Here is a 21,544-nt window from a genome sequence, read left to right as displayed (position 1 = left end):
TCAAGAGTGGCGTTGAAAGAGTTATATTCACTGAATGTAAAACAGAGTCATGTTTTAATAAAAAAAAAATCAGTGAAATAATCTTAGTTTCCTGTACTGTCAACACCATAGAAAAACTATGTTTTGAGTTGCCTAACATAGCAATCAGATACCTAAAGCCTTTTGCAGATCTAGCTCTGGTACAGTAGTATCAGAAATATACCCTTCTTCATAGCGCACTATGATTTCAAGTCTTCCCAGAGTCTTCGGTTGAATCTGTCATTGCTAATCGGCTCTAGAAATTCAAGACTTAAATGGGATGCCCCCCAAAAGAGAGCACAAATTTCCCAGTTGTCTCTGAAAATCTGAGTGTAAGTAAGTGATTTGGTTAATGTGCCGGGGTACAGTGTGGCAGAAATATGAATAGAATACATTTCTGCAGGGTTACTTTCAGGAGCCTTGATCATTGCAGTGTACTTTGTCTTCCGTCATTCTCTTTCTTCCTCACAGCATGAACCTGGTTCATGCTCAGTATATGATTGCGGGTGTACATAAGCTTTCTAAGTGTTTTTGAGAATTGGTGATGTATTATTTTATGATGGTCCTTACTATGACTATGTCTAGCTCATTCATATCCACCTGAGCTGAATCCAGCCTATTGTTTACTAAGATTTCTGCCCAACTTCATCTTACATCCAGTATGATATTACATTGCAAACCTTTTCTCTTGCAGGAGGGAGGGGGGAGATCTTTCTTCTCTGAATAATTCTGAGTTTTGTTTAAATGGTGGGATCTAGTGTTCCATTTCTCTGTGATACAATCATCGCTGTCTGCCTTGACGTTTTTTAGCTTTTGGATTGCTCTGTGCGTTGCTGACATCTCAATTGGTTATTGTTAATGTTAAATGGTTTAGGTTCATAATATTTCATCAAAATATGGTATTGATGGTGGGGCTGAGTCTAGTGAGACTTCTTAGAAATGCTCTGCCCATCTGTTTCTCTCATCTGCCTCAGCTACCTATATCTTCCATTCCTGCTGCTGCTTAGTCCATTTCTTCTTCATTTTAATATCCTAAATTACCTAAACCCTAAATGGGTTTAGTCACTTGGTAAGTAGCTCTAACTACCTACTGTAGCTGCAACATCATTTTCAGCTGCTAGTTCTTTTGAATGTCTCCTTTTGTATTTCCTTAGATTGTTTTCAATCTTTGTTCAGAGAAGCAATTTCACTAAGTCTCTGTAATCAGAGAAATTGCCATTCCTTGAGCCTTGTGGCTGAGTGTTTCCTACTTTTCAGGCTGTTTCTGAAGGAAACTTCAGGAAAGGAAAAGGAAATTTTAGTCGGTTCTTGAAGGAAAACTGACAAAATAATTTTTTTTCTGGTAAAATATTATTGCACTGGCAGTTCATATTCCATTTTTATGGTTTAGGTTTGGATTGCCTTGTTTGATGATACTGTACCCTAGCATAGCTATGTAAAGCCTGGATTAGACTATGAGGGTTAGAATTGCACCAGTTTTGCTTAACAGTTGGATTTCTTAATCACAACTTGGCAACCTTAAAACAGACTTGACAGTTTGATCCAAATATACCTTCCAATTTTCACAAGGACTTTTTTTTTCTCCAGGTTGCTGAGCACCAGTAGATGGATATTTACGCTGACACACGGATAGGCACATTGTTGTCAGTGATGAATCTCATTCTGGACCAAAATAGCAGACATTATAGAGAAAATCAAGTTTCGGTGCTGTGTGCCAGACCTAATGTATGACAAATTGCTTTGTGAAGATGGTTTATGTACAGGGTAGAGTTATATAGAGATAAGCATTCTTACTTGCTTGGCAAGGCTGGTACATAAACAATCTGATCAACTGTAGGACCCGCGAGAGGCTCAAGAGTGCTTACAGAGGACAATATTTGAAAAAAATTTGGTTGATAACGATGGAAAAATTTACTAGTGCCTATCTGCAGACAATAGTTTTCCAAAGACTTACAGTTTTCATGACATTATTTTTATGAAAAAGTCATATCACATACAAAAAGCCTGTCCCCTTTGCAAGGTGAGTCCCCTTTGCATACTGCATCTAGTAAAGGAAACATCAGTATAATTTTGTAACAGGAGCAGAATAATGTATTTTGCCCAGAATACCTTACAAAAAAAGCAAACTGCTTGGGCTATCCAAAAAAATTCAGCCTGAGGCGAACACCTGCCATGCACATTTTTAGATCAAATGTTTAAAGTTTGGCAAAATTCGAAGAGAATCTTCTTTTGAGACAACCAGTATCCTAGTTCTGCCTATAAAAATATCTGCTACCTTTTATGTGATCCAGAACCTTGCAGTTTTGCTGGGTCAGACACCTTAGAAGTAAGTATGTGTTCTAAATGCAGAATACATTTGTCTTATGAATAATTTTGGAAAATAAAATGAAACTTTATTCATAGAGGGTCTGACTCTCTCTTTGCATTCTCAGGTGTAAAACAGGATCAATTATATTCTGATTGGTTGAATCTCACTAATTAAAAACAGCAGAGGGGAGAATTAGGTTTGTACTCATAATCCAATATAATGCTAGCTTGCAGCCACTGGCCAGAACTGGTAATTGAAGCAGTCCAAGTAGTATGTTATTGACCGAGAAAAAGCATCATGACTGAGTTCCATGTGCTGTTCACTTTGTATTCTTAATGGGGCCACATGCCATTTGATGTTTAATCAAGTAAACACCCCTAGTTTTGAGTCCATTGTCAAATATGTCTGTAATCTGCATTTGTCTAGTCCTATGCAGATTGTGTGATAAAAGATAAGCGGATGAAAATTTTGAGTTCCTGTGAACTGCCAGGCAACAAAAGTAAAAAGCGTTCTGGTCTAAATAAGTTGCAGTTCCTTCTCTCTTTCTTTCAATTTATTTTTCTTTCAATTTACCTTTGATTTTCTTTCAATTTACCTTCTGCTCAGTGTATAGATAATCTAAATACTGTGATATCATTAATTAGTGAGGACCTAGAAACAATTTACCACTGGAATAATGAATTAGGCTTGAGTAGGCCTCAGCTTCAAATAGTATCATATGCTTTTTATGCCAGTTTGATCCCTCAAATAAGAAATTATAGATTAAAGTATTATCTTAATTTCAATCATATTACAGTGAATCAGACATGAATTTAAGGAAATATCTTGATTTATCATAACAAAAAACTTAAAGGTGAGAAGAGAGTAAGCTTCCTCTCTAGTAAGATAGCATCAGCAGCTAATTCACACCTCCTTTCCCCGAATTTACACTGATATTATTGGTGATATTAGTACCATATTTAAACAAGGAATTAAACAAATATAGAGCCATATGGTCCCCTCTGCTGTGAGGCACACAGGGGAGCCACAACCCAAGTAAAGGAGAACAACAGTGAAGCCCCAAAGTAGCAGCGCAGAGACGGCAGCTCCTTGATAGGGTCATTTTTTCTCCCCAGCAGCTCACAAAGGTGCCTCTCCAGCAAAGCCATCAGCTCATCATCTCCTGGTTTGTCGGATGAGGACTGGGAGAAGTCACTTGCAAAATTTTCCCCTCCCAGCAAAAAAAAAGCAACCCACACCTCTTTGAAAGCTATTGCTCCTTCATGCAGGATGAATTTGGTTCTGATCTTTGCAGAAACCCCTGCAGTCCCTTTAACAGAAGGTTGTTTTGTGGAGACTAACAGCAGACCTGCATCAGCTGCAGCCATGGCAGGTCCAAGAATGACAGAAACAAGGATCCTGGTGCTTTCTTTCCTTTTGAATCCTCAAAATCTGGAGTTACTTGTCTTTCTGTTTTCTCTTTCCTTCAGTCCTGCTCCTACAGCAAAGTAAATATCGGAATTAAAGTGACTCTCATAGAAATATTTGGCTACTGTACATATTCCTACACGTGGACCACTGGAGATGCTGTTACCTTCTCTGTCAGCATGTGGCTCGATATGTTGAGAATACTTAGGAAACAGCACGTTTCTCAAATACTGGAAAAAAAAAAAAAGAAAAAATAAGGAGTTAGCAGTAATGTAATGTATGCAGCTCATGCATGCCATGTTTTCTTAAGTCTCTACATGTGATCAAAATTTAAAAGATAAGGAAAAGCAAATAACTATATGCCTATTATATGACTGAGAAGAGGATCTAAGGGAAAAGTATCGGTGCCTGTAGCGATAGAGGCTAACCTATGAAATCTACGGGCTGCTTTTGGGCTAGAAGTGCTCTTTCACTAGGTTACTTGCGGTTTTTCTGTTTTAAATTGTTCCCTGCAAGGGTCTGCAGTCGACTCAGGAGATTGCACAGCCCCTCCTCGGTTAGTGGGTCCGTCAGTTTATTCTATGCTTGCAGGTAACATTCTTTCATCAAGCTGTTACTTTCTCGCAGACATGTATTTCTGATTGTGTGCATAAATGTTATTTATGTTGCAATTAATATTGTAAAATTAATAAATATTTGGTTTAGGCTCCATTATGCTAGGCACAATAAAATGTATTCAAAATATGAGATGCATTAGATGCAGGGATACATACAATAGGAACAACAGCTATCAAGGACCTGTAATTTGCAAGTGTTTATTCAGTTCTTTGAAACGAGAAACATTAGTGAAGGTCATATTGGACACTGGTCATTATAAACTGTTGGTTTCTCAATAAATATTATAGCAATTTTCAAATAGCCAAACCTCAGAATTTTTGAATGTCTTTTGATTCTCTCAAGAAAAAAACCTGGATAAGCGTTGAACGGGATAGCCACTGATCCCTTTCACCCTTCACCGATGAATCCTTTCACGTGCTCTCCCAGCCACCATTTTCCTCATCATGACAGCATATCTTGCAATTATTTTATCTGTTTACAAAAATGAGAATTTTGTTAATCCAAAAATAGTTTTCCACTTAATTTCTTTTTTTAAGGCTTAAGTAGGTTATTAAAATGTCATAAGTTGTTATGTTTTCTCCTCTCTCACCGTCATTCTTTTTCAGACTCTGGAATGTTATCAAACAACATGAGATTTGAAAATAGTTGAATTAACAGCAGACTCGCAGAAAGAGATAGATTTCAGGAAAAAAGTCTTCTTAAAACAGGAGGAAAGGAGCAGTGGTACTTAGAAAAGGTTCTTCAAACTGGAAAACATATTCCTGTTTGGGTTCAGGTTTTGGCTGTGATTCAGATTGATATTTTTATATTTTCCCATTGAGTGTGTCTACCTTCCCTCATGCTATTTTTAATATACACTGGCAGGACTCAAAAAAATTGTGTACAAAGATCTGTTTTAATATTTTGCAGCCTCATTTACAAAGATGCAAAGTACTCACAGCTTCCATAGAATCTAATGGGACTTGTGGAAACTCAGTATCTCCGAAAATCAGGCCATTAATTTTGAAAATGTGCATTAATTACTCTCTAGGCTGTAATAGCTCACTTGATATTACTATAATCTACACTCTTTTGAAAAAGTGTATTTTTCACCTGGTACACCGCGCTTGCTCCTAAAGAGCAGTCATATCTTATCATGTAAAAGCTTCTTTATAACTGATCCAATTATTGACCTGTGGCATTGACCTTAATGAAATGTAATATTTCCAAAGGAATGGTACAATCCATTGTGTTAATCTGGTTGACAGGCATACTCTTGAAGGCCTCATGCTAACAATAGCTATGGAATTTATTGAAATAATTAACTTGATGAAACACAAACCCATGTATTGCCACTAAGCAATAATTTAGGTGGTTTAAATTTCCATTTTCTAAATTGCACCTAGTCTAGAGTATGCAGCAATGTTTGCAGAATTTACCAAAACCCACAGTCATTTTCAGAAGTATTCTGTGTTGGTAGGTTTTCAGATGTCATTAAAACATTTGTCTTTTAGACTGAGACCTGTCACACCGGGTGTATGAGATCCAAATAGCTGCAGATTATGGAAAAACTGAAAAAACAGTTTTAGCTGTAGATTGTAACAATAATTACTGTTAGCAAATACCAAAAGCCTATGAGGTAAGCACTCCTGCTTTGAATAATTTCAGTTAGGATTCTTTGCACTGAATGCAGTTCGGAGGATAAGTGTTACCTTTTCTATACGTCTATATAAAATCCTTTTTTTAAGTAGTGTCACTCTCAGCTGCCGCATTCAGTGGAATTTAGTGCTGTTAGATGCTTTCATGTCACATGGTTATAGCTAGGTAGATTAATAGGAACTTCTATCTGGAAATTTCTTTCCTGTTATTGTTCTCCCTGAGCAGTTGATGGCTAAGTTAATTCTCTTTAGTTTTGTCATGCACTAAAGCACACATTGCCAAGCTATGATAAGCTTTACACAGGGAAAAAAAAAAGCCCTTGTGTCCATCAAAGTCTTAAACTTGCATTTTAAACTTTGGCCTGACCTGATGTGCCATTCAAAAAGCTTCAAAAGATTATTTTTTTAAGAAAGGTTCAATATGTCCCGAGGCTATCGGTTTTGAGTTAAACTGGGTGAAGTAGAAATATTTTACTCATCAGCTTTGCAGTCACAGAGTTTGCCTCAGCTAGAACAAAACTGCTGAGGCATTTAGAGAAAATTAACCCCCCATCCTGGCAGCCAGATGTGACTGGTTTCTGATGAATGCACATGAGTGGGCTGAAAAACCAAGAGACTGTGAAATTCCTGTCAGGTCCGTACAGCGCAGAATGGGCTATTGACTGCTTTCTATATTTCCCTCCATCATTCTTCTTGAACGCTGCCATTAATTTCCTCTCCTGCTCTGACTTGGGAATTTAATTTTTTTTTGCCTTTTTTTTTTCTCCCCCCCCCCTCCCCTTTTCTTCCCCCCCTTCCCTTCCTTCTTGCCTCTTCCCCGTATTCCCCCCTGCCTGGTTCCCGTTGGTGTCGGTGCCGGTCCCAGCTTTGGGCGCTGCAGAGGCGGCTGCGCGGGGCGCTGGCGGGGCGGTGGAGGCGGCGTGGCCTCTCCATCCAGGCTGGGCTGGCGAGGATCCAGGCAGCCTCTCAGGAGAACGCTCAGAAAATATTAGCTGTGCAGGTAGGTGATTGCAGGGAAGTCGGAAAGATCATTCTGATCTAGATTGAAAAGCAAATGATGGGTAGTGTGATGAAGCATTAAAACCATATCCCATCAGAGTTTTATAAATTTTTAACCTCTTTAATAAACTGGAATTGCATGAAGGATGAATTCAGTAAGTTAGCACATATACCATGCGTAGTTTGAAAAAAAGGGGGGAGATTAGATTTATTTCTCACAAACCTTTGAAAAGATTATTATAAATACATTGGATATAAATATTTGAAACACAGAGCGGCATTAGTACTGCTGCTCTGTTGTTTTAGAAAATGTGACTGTGTCCTGCTTTGTGCAAATATTATTTCCGTGGTAAACAATATTGTCATTTGCACTGGTTTTGTATTTAATTTCTTTAGCAGGAGACTATTTTTTAGAAGTATTACACCTTCCTAACTCAGTTATATGATGACTTTCCCTCTTTTGTAAAAAAGCAACATTGGGGGGTTATAAGATTTAAAAATGTTTTCCAACAACGTATGGTTTTTCATTTTATAACTCGATCCCTGGATATATATATATTTACCAGGGAAAATAACTACTATATAATGTAATTGGAATGTTCTTTTTGTCTTGTGCCATGGTATCTTATTCATATTTCTGTAAAGCCACTCCTTTCAATCTCTTCCCATAGTTAATGGCCATAACCAGATGGCGTTTTTGAAGGGTTTTTAAAAGACTTAAGTAGAAAATTTCTCCAGACTTACTGCTTGCAAAAGAAGTTATGTTGCTGATGTAGCTTTAGTGCACCATATTCTTATAAAACTTGTTTTCTAATTTTTAACAGTCAGGCTTTGTTGTATGGTTGCGGAAACAATTTTATTACATTTTAATATTATGTAATTGCACTTCACAGTTAATATCTGCTGCATTAAAGTAAAAGCTCACTTGAATAAGTTGTATAATTCCACTAAAATGCATCAGCATCGTGATCTGATTTCCGTATCTCACTAAGAGGATTTTTATTTTAAAATTCCAAATTTCTATATATGTTCTACTTCTAGGAAAGATTCAGAAAATCCTAGTCATATTAAAAGCAGAAAGTCAAGAAAAAATAATTTAAATAAAAAATCTGATCAGATTTTATACTTTATTAATTATTTGTAATACTCTTAATGTTATGGATTTTGGGGAGTGTTATATTTGTTAAATATTGCACTGAACTGCGTGCCATTGAAAACAGGTAAGGCGGGCACTACACTTGTTTTCATTCAAAATTCTCATTTAGCAGTTGAAAAATTGGAAAAGCTCGTTTTTGATTTTTTGCAGGGGGGATAGCTGGGGTGATTTCTGGTCTCTCCTGTGTTCAAGAGAGGTGATCAATGTGCAGCCTAAACCTCATGAATAACAATAGCAGTGACATGGAAGCCACAGGTGGCAGTTGGTTGCCTCACACATGAATCTTTACATTAATCTAATGTTACGCAGTGTTTTAATAGCTGTACTGTGAACCTCATATACAATTGGACTCTTAAATCAATAACTAGTCCATGTTACGATGAGTGAGTTTTGCAGAAATCCTTCATCTTAGCATAAATTTTTTCCATGTATGCTGTTCATGCTGAGAAGCTGTGACTGTCAATCTTGTCACCCTGAATAACTCAACTACCTAGAAATGGGCTTAAACTAAGCTTTTAGATATAGAAGTGCCAGCAACATCTTTTGGTGTTCAAATCCAAGTAGCTCAGACCTACTGAAGACAATATTTTGTTCAAAGTCTGGACAACGTTCTGTTCCTTATCTGCTTTCGCTATCCATGACATCCTTTTCTGATACTCTAATGCTTTTCTGATTTTCTAATATTCTTGCTATGTTTTTATGAAGATTGACTGATAATATTAAAATAGTGAGCAGGGAAAATACATAAAATTAAAATGCAGACTAGTTCAGCTAAGAGCAATTACCAAGCTGTATAGAAGAGTATTTCCTTTCAGCAACATAATATTTTTATATTTTAGAGGTCTTGGCAGTGATTGGAACAGGCTGCCCAGGGAAGTGGTTGAGGCACCATCCCTGGAGGTATTTAAAAGATGGGTTGACATAGTGCTTAGAGATATGGTTTAGTGATGGTTTTTGTCAGGGTTATGTTGATGGTTGGACTAGATGATCTGAAAGGTCCCTTCCAACCCAGGCAATTCTATGATTCTGTGGTTTATTTATACATGGACCAGTGTTATATATGGATCTGCGCTATTCTCAGATCAATCTATCTTTCTGCCAATTAAGTTCTCCTATCGGTGACATTCAGCATAGTGGCACACACTTCCAAAATAAAATCTGGCAGCAGTTCCTCTCACTTCCTTTTCTTTCGGCAAGAAATTCCCCAAGTTCATTGTTCCTAGCATCCATCTTGCATTCAAGTCTGCGGATGAGACCCCGCTGCGCTGAGCAGTGGTTCTGCGCAAAGTGTGCAGCCAAACGGTGATTGCCACTCACAAGAGCTTGTGTCCCAGCACCTACCTTGATGAGAGCAAACAGGAGCACGTGAATCACAGAGGAAGAGTGAATTAGAAGAGTCAGTAGATACAGTACATTGGCTGCCTAAGTGTTTTCTAATATTTTAAAGGAGCCATGACCTGGGTAAGATCCAAGAGAGACTTAAAAGTAGGTAATGGAGGGTGTTTTGCCTTTTTCACCAGGTACTTTTTAACGAGCAACACTCTCCAGTTATACACAGCGGCAGGGTTTGGGAAGAATTATGATGTGAAAATCAAGAGCTGCCTCAGATTGGAAGACAGATTTGATCAGTGTTTCATCATTACAAGTCTATGCTATTAAGCCTATTTTTAAAAATCTAGACTTGCCTTCCAGTCGCTTCTAGTGGTGCAGATGGACCATAGTGCCTGTAAGACTTTGTGATTGAGAAGGAAGAACTGTGCCTGTAACAGGAGGGTGACATTGATAAAGCCACTAGTGAGGAGGATGTTTCCAGTAACAGGTATTGGTGGAGTTAGTCATCACTTTTAATAAACACTGAAAAAAAGCAAAACCTTCAGAGGGATCCCAGTTAATAGCAAAGTGCTTTTGTTAATGATAATTTAAAAAAAAAAAAAAAAAATAGATGCTTGCAATTAAATCTCCCTAAAAGTTCTAAATTAAGAGAGCTTTACAATGATGGCAATCTCCTTTGCTGCCTGGTCTCACTAATTCATTTCAGAAAGAATTACATGCAGTGTACCAGTCCCAATTTCCGTCAGCACCAAACGTGGTACCGATGCCAGAGATTTCCCGTTGGTCATCCACCGTGCAATGCAGGCAGTGTGTCCCCTGGAGCCCGTGGCTAATGTACCCGTCCCCTTTGGGGATGCTGCTGTCCCCAGAAGCATCATGGTACCCCCAAAGGCTGCCACATGCCAGCAGCACTTAAATGTCCTAGGGCCAGAAGCTCTGCTTTGCTGCCGTTATGCTCAGGGTAGCAAAGGCAGAGGGTCCCTCGTTTCCCTCCTTGGCTTTCTGTCCAGCCTCAGCACCGGCTGTACAGGTTTTTGCTCTGCCCGGCCCAACCCAGCAGCAGTGCACTTTACCAGGGAATCATTACCAGAACACAGTGCCTTCTGGCTGCACCTGCTTTTGGGCCTCTGTTCTGAGAAAGAAGACCAAACCCCATTCTTCAATATGTAGCAGAAATGAGTATATGCTTTCTGAGTTCACAACATGGTTATGTCACTGAAGACTTGCTAATATTATCGAAATATGTCAAAATTATCCAAAGCACCAACAATATGAGTGTGGACTATGAAGGCAGAATTACGGGACTCAACCACCAGTAAATACTAGCTTTTCCCATTTTTTTTTGCTAGGGGTCATTGGTCTATATTGTGCATGGTGATATTAATAGGGTTTTTTTTAAAAAAATGCCATTTTAATTTATATTTAGCTCCTTTTGTTTCAATCAAACTCTTAAATATGTATTCCCTGTTTTTTATCATGATCCTTGTAACCATTTTGCTTTTTCAACATTTAATATTTGCCTTGGAAATAGGAATGATCAACTGATTAGTGTCCATATGTTTTGTGAATATACTTCTGACAGAAAATGGAATTTTAAAATTGAACATTTCAATTGTGATGTTAAAAAAAGGGGTAAGGGATTCTTCCATGGTAATAAGAAAGAATAAATAGGTTGGCAATCAAATCAACTGCTAGAGCAGAGATCAATGACTGAAATGATTTCTACTTTCAATTTTGGCTCTTCATCTATTTAATTTTTTATAGAGCAAAGTGCAGGACTATTTCTTGGGCAAGAATATTTCATCTTCTTATGCTCTACCTTTTTCCTAACCTGTTTCAAGTTTTAAAATATCCCTTACTGCTGTCTGATTACAACCAGTGCCAGAATTTGAGAGATTAGAATTGCAGTGCGTGAAGTGCACCAGAGGTGCATTAGAAGTGCATGAGCACTGCTCTGCTCTTCTTTCATTCTGGGCAGTTTACACACATGCTTAATGACTCTGAAAAGAGAATTTGTTTTTATCATGGTAGTCAAAGAAAGTTCTATGAGTTCCATCATAGATTACACTGACTCTTCCCATAAATTTAATTATCTTAATAAGCAGATGACATCCTATGTGGATCCTATTGCTGAAGTCAGTGACAGCTTTTCTTCAAATAAAAGCCGCGTGGAGATGTCTTCTGTTTGAAGAAAAGTGACAGCACAATGTGGGGAAAATTTCACCATCACAGTTGGTGAAGTCCATATTCTATAGTCTGCTGGAGGATTTCAGTCTTCAAAAATTCTGCAATTACTAAATATGTTTTTAATCTGTCAGAAAACAATGAAAGTAATCTCTTTAATTTAGAACAATCTGATAAAAATGTAAAAACCTTTTCTCCCAAAAGTGTGCAGGCAAGGTATTTGTTTTGTTAATGACTTTTGTTTTCCCAATAATGTTTTGGAGTTTCAATAACTTGGCTCTTGAGTAAGTTCAATTAGCTATCTAATTGCAAAAATGATATATGATGGCAGGTGTAGCTTTATTTAGGACTGTGGCTGTGCTTTAATTCTGACAGTCTTCAATTTAGTCCATCCTTTTTAGATGATTTATCTTGACTATAGTTATGCCAGAATTATTCTGGGGGACAAAGTGCTAACAAAAAAAATTAGCATCATTGCTACTCTCATTGTAACTTTAAAGCATTTCATATATACTTTTTCTGATGATGGCATGACAAAGGTACCTTTTTAATAAATGCAAGATTATTGGCTTAATTTTTCATAGATCTGTACCTTTGATAGCCATTCACACCAGTGCAAAGTGATATAAAAAAAGATCATCAGAATTCAGAGTTTGGAAACTTCTTATTTGGTAGCAGTTTTACTCATTTTCATTAGGTGGAGATTGCCATGTAAGGCACAAAGGAGTGATACATCAGCCCACAGACTGTTGCTTTGGCTGCAGAATGCTGTTACTATTTTTACGTTTTCCACAGTTATACTGAAGTTGCTTGATTATCCTGAAACCTTTAAAAACTTTTTGGCAAAGCTGTTGTAGTTTCAAATGATTCCACTGTACTGAACTACACCAGTTTACACTAGAGAAGAGTTTTGGTCTATTCTGTATTGTCTTTATTTGGGCTATTTTGCAGAGATCACCAGAGAAAGGACAGTTCTTAACTAAGGTTTAGAAACTTTGCTGAATCTACTGCGGGCATCTCAGCGGATACTGCATCTTACCAGAGGAAATGTTTTACTGACTGTGCAAAATCTGTGGTTTTCATGGCACCCTGTTCTACCTTCTTGCAGGAAAGAGCCAGTGCAGTTCCACTAAGGCCAGCACCAACCATAATCCTGCGTGGTTAAAAGCAGGGTTTGCCCTTTTGCTTTCTGAAAACCACTCATTCTTAACTTGCTTTTTTAGCTGTCAGATGGCAGTCGATTTAACTACATCTTTTGTTCTCTAACTTATTAACACAGGTGTGTTATGGTGTCCCTCAGGGCTGACGCTCTTCAAAATCTGTATGCCTTCTCTTTTATTTTTCTCTGTTATGGGTTGAGTTATCACCATTTATGCTGATTACACTCAGTTGTGTCTTTTTTGCCTGCTGATTTTGCTTTAGCAGTCTTGCTGTTTCTGCCTTGTCTTGGAGACATATGGGGTTGGATGACAGATAACTTTTCTTAAGGGGAACATGGCTACACACCTTTTAATTAGTTCTAAGCTTTTGTATGTAATCACATTTATTCGTAGTAACCATTTAAAATATCAAAGTGAAATTTTGATGGTTGTATTATTCATTTATAAAATATTTGTTTTGCGCAGTTAAAGGGAAATTGAGACTAGCTATTTTTTCTCCTGCTTATGGGGGTAATGCTTCTGAGTTGAAAAATTTGTTACTTAGCTAATCAGGTTCTAAAGAAACATGGAAATCAGTACCCAGTATATAGGTTCTAAAAATATATGGCTTTCCTCTCATATGATTATGAATTTTGGATAACAACATCTGGATTTCTTCAAAATATGATCTCACATTTTATTTCAATCCTTGAAGTGATTATTTTTGTCTAGATTTTTCTAAATTGAGTTGATGACTCTGACAAGCATTCACCAAAATCTTTGAATTTACTTATCATGTAGGTGTAGTGACACATACAGCTGCCATGGAATAGACACACAAAAGAGTCGTGACCATTTATTTTATTGCTGCATGATGAGAGGGACCTTTCTAGTGCGAGAGTGCAAAGTAATCTCAAAATAAGCCCAATTCATAGCAGAAATTAGAACCTGCTTCATTCTTTGCCTCATTTTCATGGTCTGTGATTTTGCTTATCACATGGCAAAACTCTGATGTCTTTATTCTGACATGATTTCCTTTACCATTTTCAAAGTGAAGTGTACATCTCATTTGGCATGACTCAGTTGCATTTAGGTTTTTCTGCCATTTATGCCGTAGCACACCAAGCTTCTTATGCTTCACATAAACTCTTTATTTTTCAAAACGTCATGCCCAAAGGCTGATATAACCGCAAATGTTTTCCTGGCATGCATAGGAACACCTATAGTGGCATTTACTGGCTAATTCCTCTATGGCTTCACTTGAAAGTTTCACTACATGAAGTAAGTGTGATATGAAGCAAGTCGTTCAGAAATTTAGCTCTCGCCTAAAAGCTCTAGTAGATAGTAGGAAGATAAAGACAAAGAAAATGCTGTGTTTTGGAGACTTTACAGTAAAATAACTATACATATTTAGCTACTGTGTTCAAGTTTAAGGCCAATTATAGGTAACACTGAGTTTATGGTGATGATTTTGTGGCTTACGAATCTCTCTTTTGAGACCTTGGCCAAATATCATTTGGATCACACTATTCTCTTTGTAAGTAAAACCTGAACAGTTTTGTATGTACTTACTCCTTCAACAGGTCAGTGGTAGTCTTGAATGACAAGAGAATTCAGCAATGACCTGACAAGTAAGATGGTTATTCAGTTGTTATATGTCAAAAAGAAAAGGAAATGACTCTTCGTAGATTTGCTTTTCCAACAATTGACAGAAGGCTTCAGTGTATAATTAAGAAAAGTTATATAGGAAGACAAGATTAAGGATAGGATTTATGAAGTTACACTGTTGCCAAATGAGCAAATGCTTAGCTCTGGTTTTATAAGTAAAAACTAAGGAATTAGATTTCTTTATCCAGTACAGTCAGTAAAGAATCAGAGAAATGACATTTTTAATTAATGATTCAACCTTGCAACATCTCTTTGGGCTATCTGAAGTTTAGTAACCTCCTTCTACCCATTTTAAACATATATCAAAACACAGGTTTAATGATGAACTGTTTACATGTTGAAAGCTCCTTTTTGGCAGCTCTTCTGTTTTTGTCATCACCTGAATTAATTATAGTAGTTCAGAACATCTCTAGTAAACATGCTGATATATCATAGATTATAAACTCATCTACTGAACTCTTAACCACGGTTGCAAAGTAGATTATTTTATTTAAAGACAGCAGTTTAAAAATTTAGACATTTAATTTAATTATCCTCTCCCAGAAGTATAAGAAGAAATCAGAATCCTAGTGTGAATAGCATTATACTTGCATAAGAAAACTTACAGGAGCATTTTTGCCTCAAACTCAATAATTTTAGTTATAATCACTAACTATGTTTTTGTTTTACAGAACCAGTATGATTTGGAAAAAGAATAAAATTGCTTTTAAAGTACAAAAATAATTATGAACCACTTGAAATGTAATGTCTGTATTTTATTTCTCATCAGAATTCATTAGTGTGTAACATCAATAATTTAGCCCATCATTTGCCAACACTGACTTGGCTCAGTAGTTCAATCATGTAACCCTGTAAACTCACTTTCCATTAAAATGAATGTTGCTGACAAAGGATAACTAAAGAGATACTTCATTTATTAGCTAAAGAGATACTTCATTTATCAACATTTTTAAATTAGGAGTTTGGGACCACAGACACTTAGCTGGATAAATTATTCAAAGGAATCTTTGCATTAGGCCTAAAGATGTTTGTAGAATCAAATACAGCGTTATCCAGAATTAAAACTGCCTTTCATTTGTGTAACATGTAATTCACAGTATACTATTCCAGAAACCAACAGAGCCACCTGCAGAGAATCAAATGACCTACCGGAATGAAATCCTGACTGTCATGTGCAAAATTATAAAAAGTGTAATAGTTATCCTGTATTTTGATTGACTCAACCAAGCATTTCCCACGGAAAAGTCCTTACAAGAAACTTCTTGCAACAGGCACTGTAATATTCCAAAGTTGCATTTGAGGTATTAAATGCTTTACGTTATTTTACTGTGAGCAGCTGCTTCAAATCCAGTCATTATCTTCTCCAAATGCATCTTTTAAAAACATGCAGGTTTCAGATGCGATGTCTCAGCTTGCTGTTTCTCCAGCCTTTTCCCCAGCCACCTGTTCTTTCTTACCAGGATACTGGCTTCATTTTTGAAACTTCAGTGGTTTGGTTTTTTCTGCTAACATACTACAACTTGGACGTAAACATTTCTTTTTTGAAATAAATGGCTACTTGAAGCATGTGAGGACAAAGTTAGGAGTAACATAAAAACCTCTCATGTCACGTCTTTTGCCTATGCCTGGGAAGACAGATCTGGAAACCAAATCCTTCCTGAGGACAAATCAGTAAACATCTGTCACAGGATCGACATAACATGGCTGTCATCTGACTGCGTACTCTGGAGGGCTGCTGCTAGTGGTACAGAAGCAACCAATTAAGGACATAAGCAGAAAGCGAATAAAAAATATTGCAATACCAGTTTAGTGCAAGCCACAACGTTACTGTCCAACTCCCCTTACTCTTTTGTATCTATCTAAATAGAGTGTACATGGTTTCTCTAGAAAGTATAACCCATATTTATCCCTTTCTTAAACCTGGCATTGGAGATATTCTTAACCTAGAGACAAGAACCACTCCTCCTTCGAGTGATGTTCCAAGTAAATCCTGTTACAGTCTCTGTGCTCACAGGCTGTTATAAATACATTCTTATGATACTCCAGGCTGAGGAGTGAGGGATCAAATTTAGGCCTTCATTTGCAAGCGTTCTGATAAGAAGTATTTTTTCCGAAATGAATGGGATATTTCTCTGAGCCCGAGCACTGTGGTAACTGAGCAGGTATGTGGTAGCAGAGCAGAAATCTGTGTTTGAGACAAAGGAAAAGAAGCTACTATCAGCTAATTCAGGGGACTGAGGAGCTTTGTACAAGGAAATCTTTTTGGTAAATTTTTCTCTTCTTTGTGAGAGGAGAGTGGGGTGGAAAGGATTACGGCTTAGAGAGCTACTTGGTTCTCAAGAATAATTTTGAAGAAAATGAGAACCGAAGCATTCTCTTTTAATAGTGCTGTATTTCTCATTCCTATAATATTCAGCATTGCTACGAGGGTTTGAAATCTGTATCATCACTTGACTCAGCATCAGTTTTGGTGCTTCTACTGGCACTGGAGCAATAAACTGAGAGTTAAAGACTCAGGAAGAGCAGTTTCTTTCTTACACTTAACTCTCCTCCAAAACTCTGATGGGTCACAGCAATTTCACTGAGTTGCTTTAGTATGCCAGCTCGTCACAGCTATCGTGGAATTTTACTGGAGCGTTTTAATTATCTATAATAGCTCCAGAAAATCCTCCTTTTCATTTGGCACAGATTTTTCAAAGCTATGAGTTTTCGTTTTATTACAATTTCTAAAATAAGAAAATTAAAGAGTACACCAAACAAGGAGATTTTTAATGCTATGCTTCACTCCAATTAACCTTTAGGGACTAAAAAGTCTTTCAAAACAAAAAACATTCTTAAAACTGGTCCTGTTGAAGTCAATGATAAAGTTTGGTTGACTCCCTTAAACACAGGTCTGTGTTCCTCAGGGTGAAGGGAGAACAATGTGAGTCAATATACATACTCTCACTACATTGTCTTGTAGTGCAACTTTTATTCTGAGGGCTAAAACGGCGTCTGTATTTTAAAAGTAAGTGTTGTGGTGACAGTTTTGTTATAATCTTCATGGCCTAAGAATGTAAGCAAGGCAGATTTTATAAGGCAAGGCACTATCTTTTATTAGACTGGAAAAAAAGACAAGGTTTTGAGTACACAAGCCTTTCCTGTTAGCATCATTTCTTGTCTCTCCGATAACTATCTGAGAGGGCGTTGGGCATTATGTTCTCAGTATCAATGATATATTCATTGATAATCTAATTACCACTCCTTTTAGAATGCATATATATAATTACGCAGCAAAGATTTCCACCTGTATTCTGGTCTTTCTTATATCTTAATATCTTACTTAGCTCACTGTAATAATTCTCTACATGTCATAGTGACTCCTTTGACCTATACAGATGATGAGTCTAACCACTGCTGGTGTTATATTATTACCTTTCTTTTCCATTTATTTCTCATTCTTTTTAATTCCTACATCTTTCTTCTTAACAGGTAAAGTCTGAAAGATAGGAAAAATTTAGAGGAGGAAGGCAATGATTTGTTTAGATAGGTCAGATTAGGATTTGAGATTAGCAAGCTAAAACATGATGATGCAGTCTTCTGAAATAATTTATAGTTTTTCTTTGGTTTCTCTAATTTTCTCAGTTCCACATGTCTCAACGATAAAAAGCCATTTGTCATCTTTCATCTATTGATAATCAAAGAGCTGAGATTTTCCTGTATATAAAACGTCAGAATTTTTCATTGCTGTATAGTGCCTCAGACAGCATATAATTCTGGAGCTCGATCTGTAATGGCTTGACAGCGTCAGTGTCACCCTGACAGATACATTGCTGCCCAGTAGCCATTCAGGTTGAGAAGTCATGCACTTCGGCTTCACCAGTATGATTTCTGCCTTACCTAGATCAACATCCAGAAAAGTGGCCTGTTTGGGCTGCCATTTGATTTGGAATAATTTAGACTTACGTCTTTAAACAGCACTTTCCTGTTAGGGAATACTGATTTTTTTTTTCCTTTTCAAAACCAAAACAAATTTTTATTGCAGCAAATTAGTGGCAGAAGTACACATTATTTTGGAGCTAAATCAACTTCGTTTGGGAGCAAAAGAAGACTGTGCCAGGTGTGCAGATGCCCTCTGAAGCAGCATTTCCCCTTTTCTGTCCCTGTTGTATGATGGAGGCAGCTGCGGTCCTGGACGCAAATGTCCTTGAGGGCATGGTGGAGAGAAACCTGAGTGAGCCATTCTGTGACTTTCCTCCTTGCCACGCTCCTTGGCCTTGAGTAGTACAAGTTGTCTTTCTGGCTGCTCAGTCCTACAGAGAGGCTTTAACGTCTGTTTTCAGAGACTATGAATGAATTTGCAAAGTTGTTTGTGGATATATCGCTCTTCTAGCTGTTTCCAGGTTAATGCAAAACCTTCCTTTCATGAGTTTCCATGTGTGCTACAGGGACAACAAGAGCAATATCTGACACTTTGGAAACTCACAAGTATGGTCTTGAGATTACAGGGAAGTCTTCTGAGATGTAGGAATACTTGCTGAAACATGGGGAATTCTGGCAAAAATTGTCTTCAGTCTGTTCTCATCTGGCTTTTCTGGGATCAGAAAATGTTAGGAAGAAGCATTGCACATGTTTATTCTGCCCTTATACTCTTCCCTACATAGCATCTCATCATGACCATTGCTGGAAACAGAACGATGGGTTAGATGGACTGTTGTTTTGACTCCACATTGCAGTTCGTACGTTATGGTGTTGAGGAAAAATGAGAACCTAAACACTAATGTTGCTGGCCTCTAAGGCTATATAAGCATTTTCCAATTTGACGTTCACATTTTATTTATAGCCCTATTATTATTATATTTTTCTGCATAGTTTTCTGATTATCTTGTTGATTTACTATTATCTTCATGTATTTCAGATATTCTCCATCTGCGTCAAAAGGTGGTTTGCAACTGTTATCTTTTTTTCCCCTCAAGAAGCACATTAAATTATTTATTTTTGAGGAACTCTTTTCTCTGAGTAACTTTAAAATTTACCATATGAGAGAACAAGTTTGTACAAAATGTGAATCATAACTGGATATGTACCAAACCTAGGAAGAAGCCGATTCTCCAGAAGTTTAAAATACTTCCAAGTTATAATACTCATTGCACAGTAATATTTTGCACATCTCAGCTAAAATGTTTGAGGATAATCTTAGAGGAAATTGAGCTTCAGGTACTGTTTAGGCAATTATTATTTGACTATAGGCATGATGTTTCAAGAAAGGAATTTACATGGCCAAAGTTTATTCCCTGTTCTCCTTTTTTTGCATTCTTTTCTCCACAAATGAGTGCTCGTAGGCCTCCAGGAAGGAGAATTGTTATAAAATAGGTTCCATCAGTAAAAGAATCAAGTTACCCACCTCTTTTTAAAGTTTTGCAGTCTAGCTCAGACATATATCCACATGTCATATCTCGCTGTTCCTGCAATACGTTAGGTAGAACAGCTGACAAATGAAAAGCCAGTAAGGGCTATTAAGGACTCAGGGCCCGATTTTGATAGTTTTCTCTGTTTTAAATCCATTAGTTTCATTACAGTTACACCTAATTTATGTCTGTGTGAAAATCAAGCATTACATTTGCCTTGTATTTTCAGTCTTTATTTCTAATGATTTGAGAGCTGCTAGTATATGATACTGTCAGACTAATGGAGCAAATTGAAGACGAGTGACCATATTTTATGTCATTGTATATTTAAAATAAATGTTTTCAGTTTCTAAAATTAAATAATGATTTTTTTTTTCACTGAAATACTAATAAAGCGTATGACTGTCATAAACTTAATTTACTTAGCACATTGTAAAATGCAGCTTCCTTCCTAACAAGCTGAACTTCTTTAGGGAAAGGAGTGGAAATTGTCCTATGAGCCAGTGCCTCATAAACATGTGATCAAAATGGAAACTAGAATAAAAGGAAGCACTTCCTCAATAACAGCTCTGCTGAGAAGCAAGTTACTGTCCCGTTGAAGTCTACAGCCTAACTTGAGAATTCATTTTACATTAATGTAATCCATTGAATGAAATAATTCATGGAAATGAGATAAGAGATATAAGGTAAAGTTTGTTTTTTTCTTATTTCAGGAGTGACAGAATACATCCATAGCTCTTAGTTTATAGTTAATTGGAACCCAGATGCATGCTAAACCTTGGCCTTAGACAGACATATCAGTATAATTTTGTCAATGAGCCAGCACAGAAAATTTTCCTTTAAGACAATTCAATCTAATCTTAAATGTTTTATTAAATCTATTTTAAAATCAAGTCAGTGTCATTAATAAACTATCATTTGATGATTAGCTTTCCCACTTGTAAACATTAGTTATTAAAAATTACATTCAGCAAAATTTACAATATATGTTAATATTACTTTCATTTTATTACTGAAAGACAGTATATAAGATCTAAATAAAAGCTATTGACACTTCAGACAAGATTGTTCTGGTGTGGTTGTTTTAATTATATAAAAAAAACACAACTGAAGCATTGAACTGCACTCAACTCCAGAGCATCTTTAGAAACCAGAACACCAAGAAAAATGGCACCGATTCCTGTGGTAGCTTCTTTACTGAGTGTAAACTTCTGCAGAATCTTGGAAAGTCAGATCAGTAAGCCAGTGAAATAATCTTACCACTCCTGCTTCCTTTTCTGTCACCTTTCTTAAGAGTTTCATCCATTTAGGTATTTCATCCCAAACTTCACTACTATTACATTTGGCTACAGCACCATTAGACTTGTGACTTTCTCAGGGGTAGTGGCCCAGTGCATTTACTTTCAATAGATGTTTACATTTCTCTCCCTACATCCACATACGTACAACACATTCTTATACTCCTGAGAGCACCTCTCGATTGGGCTGCACTGCTGCAAATAGTCCCCAGGTTAATCTAGACACACTGAATGAAAAACCCAATAATTAGAGCATTAAGAGTACGGAGAAGGGGCCCAGAAAGGCTCATCCTTATGTGCTAGTTGGCCTGAGGGTCACGAAAAAGTCCCTGGCCCTGGTTTATTTAGCAGACATAATGTTCCCAATGTTTGCCAAAACATGTTTTTTAGACT

At 37.0% G+C, this 21,544-nt stretch overlaps 1 protein-coding gene across 1 annotated transcript in view; it reads left to right on the top strand.

Moving 5' to 3' along the window:
- CCDC178 (coiled-coil domain containing 178) overlaps positions 1–21,544 on the top strand; it is a 179,804-nt gene that overhangs the window by 154,238 nt on the left and 4,022 nt on the right. The window contains exon 19 of the mRNA XM_074576925.1: positions 6,854–6,988. Within this exon, the coding sequence (XP_074433026.1) occupies positions 6,854–6,988 (135 nt within the window). The remainder of the gene's footprint in view (positions 1–6,853; positions 6,989–21,544) is intronic.

Source organism: Larus michahellis, chromosome 2 (genome assembly GCF_964199755.1).
Source record: "Larus michahellis chromosome 2, bLarMic1.1, whole genome shotgun sequence".
Taxonomy (NCBI): Eukaryota; Metazoa; Chordata; class Aves; order Charadriiformes; family Laridae; genus Larus; species Larus michahellis.
This window is presented reverse-complemented; position numbering and strand designations above follow the sequence as displayed.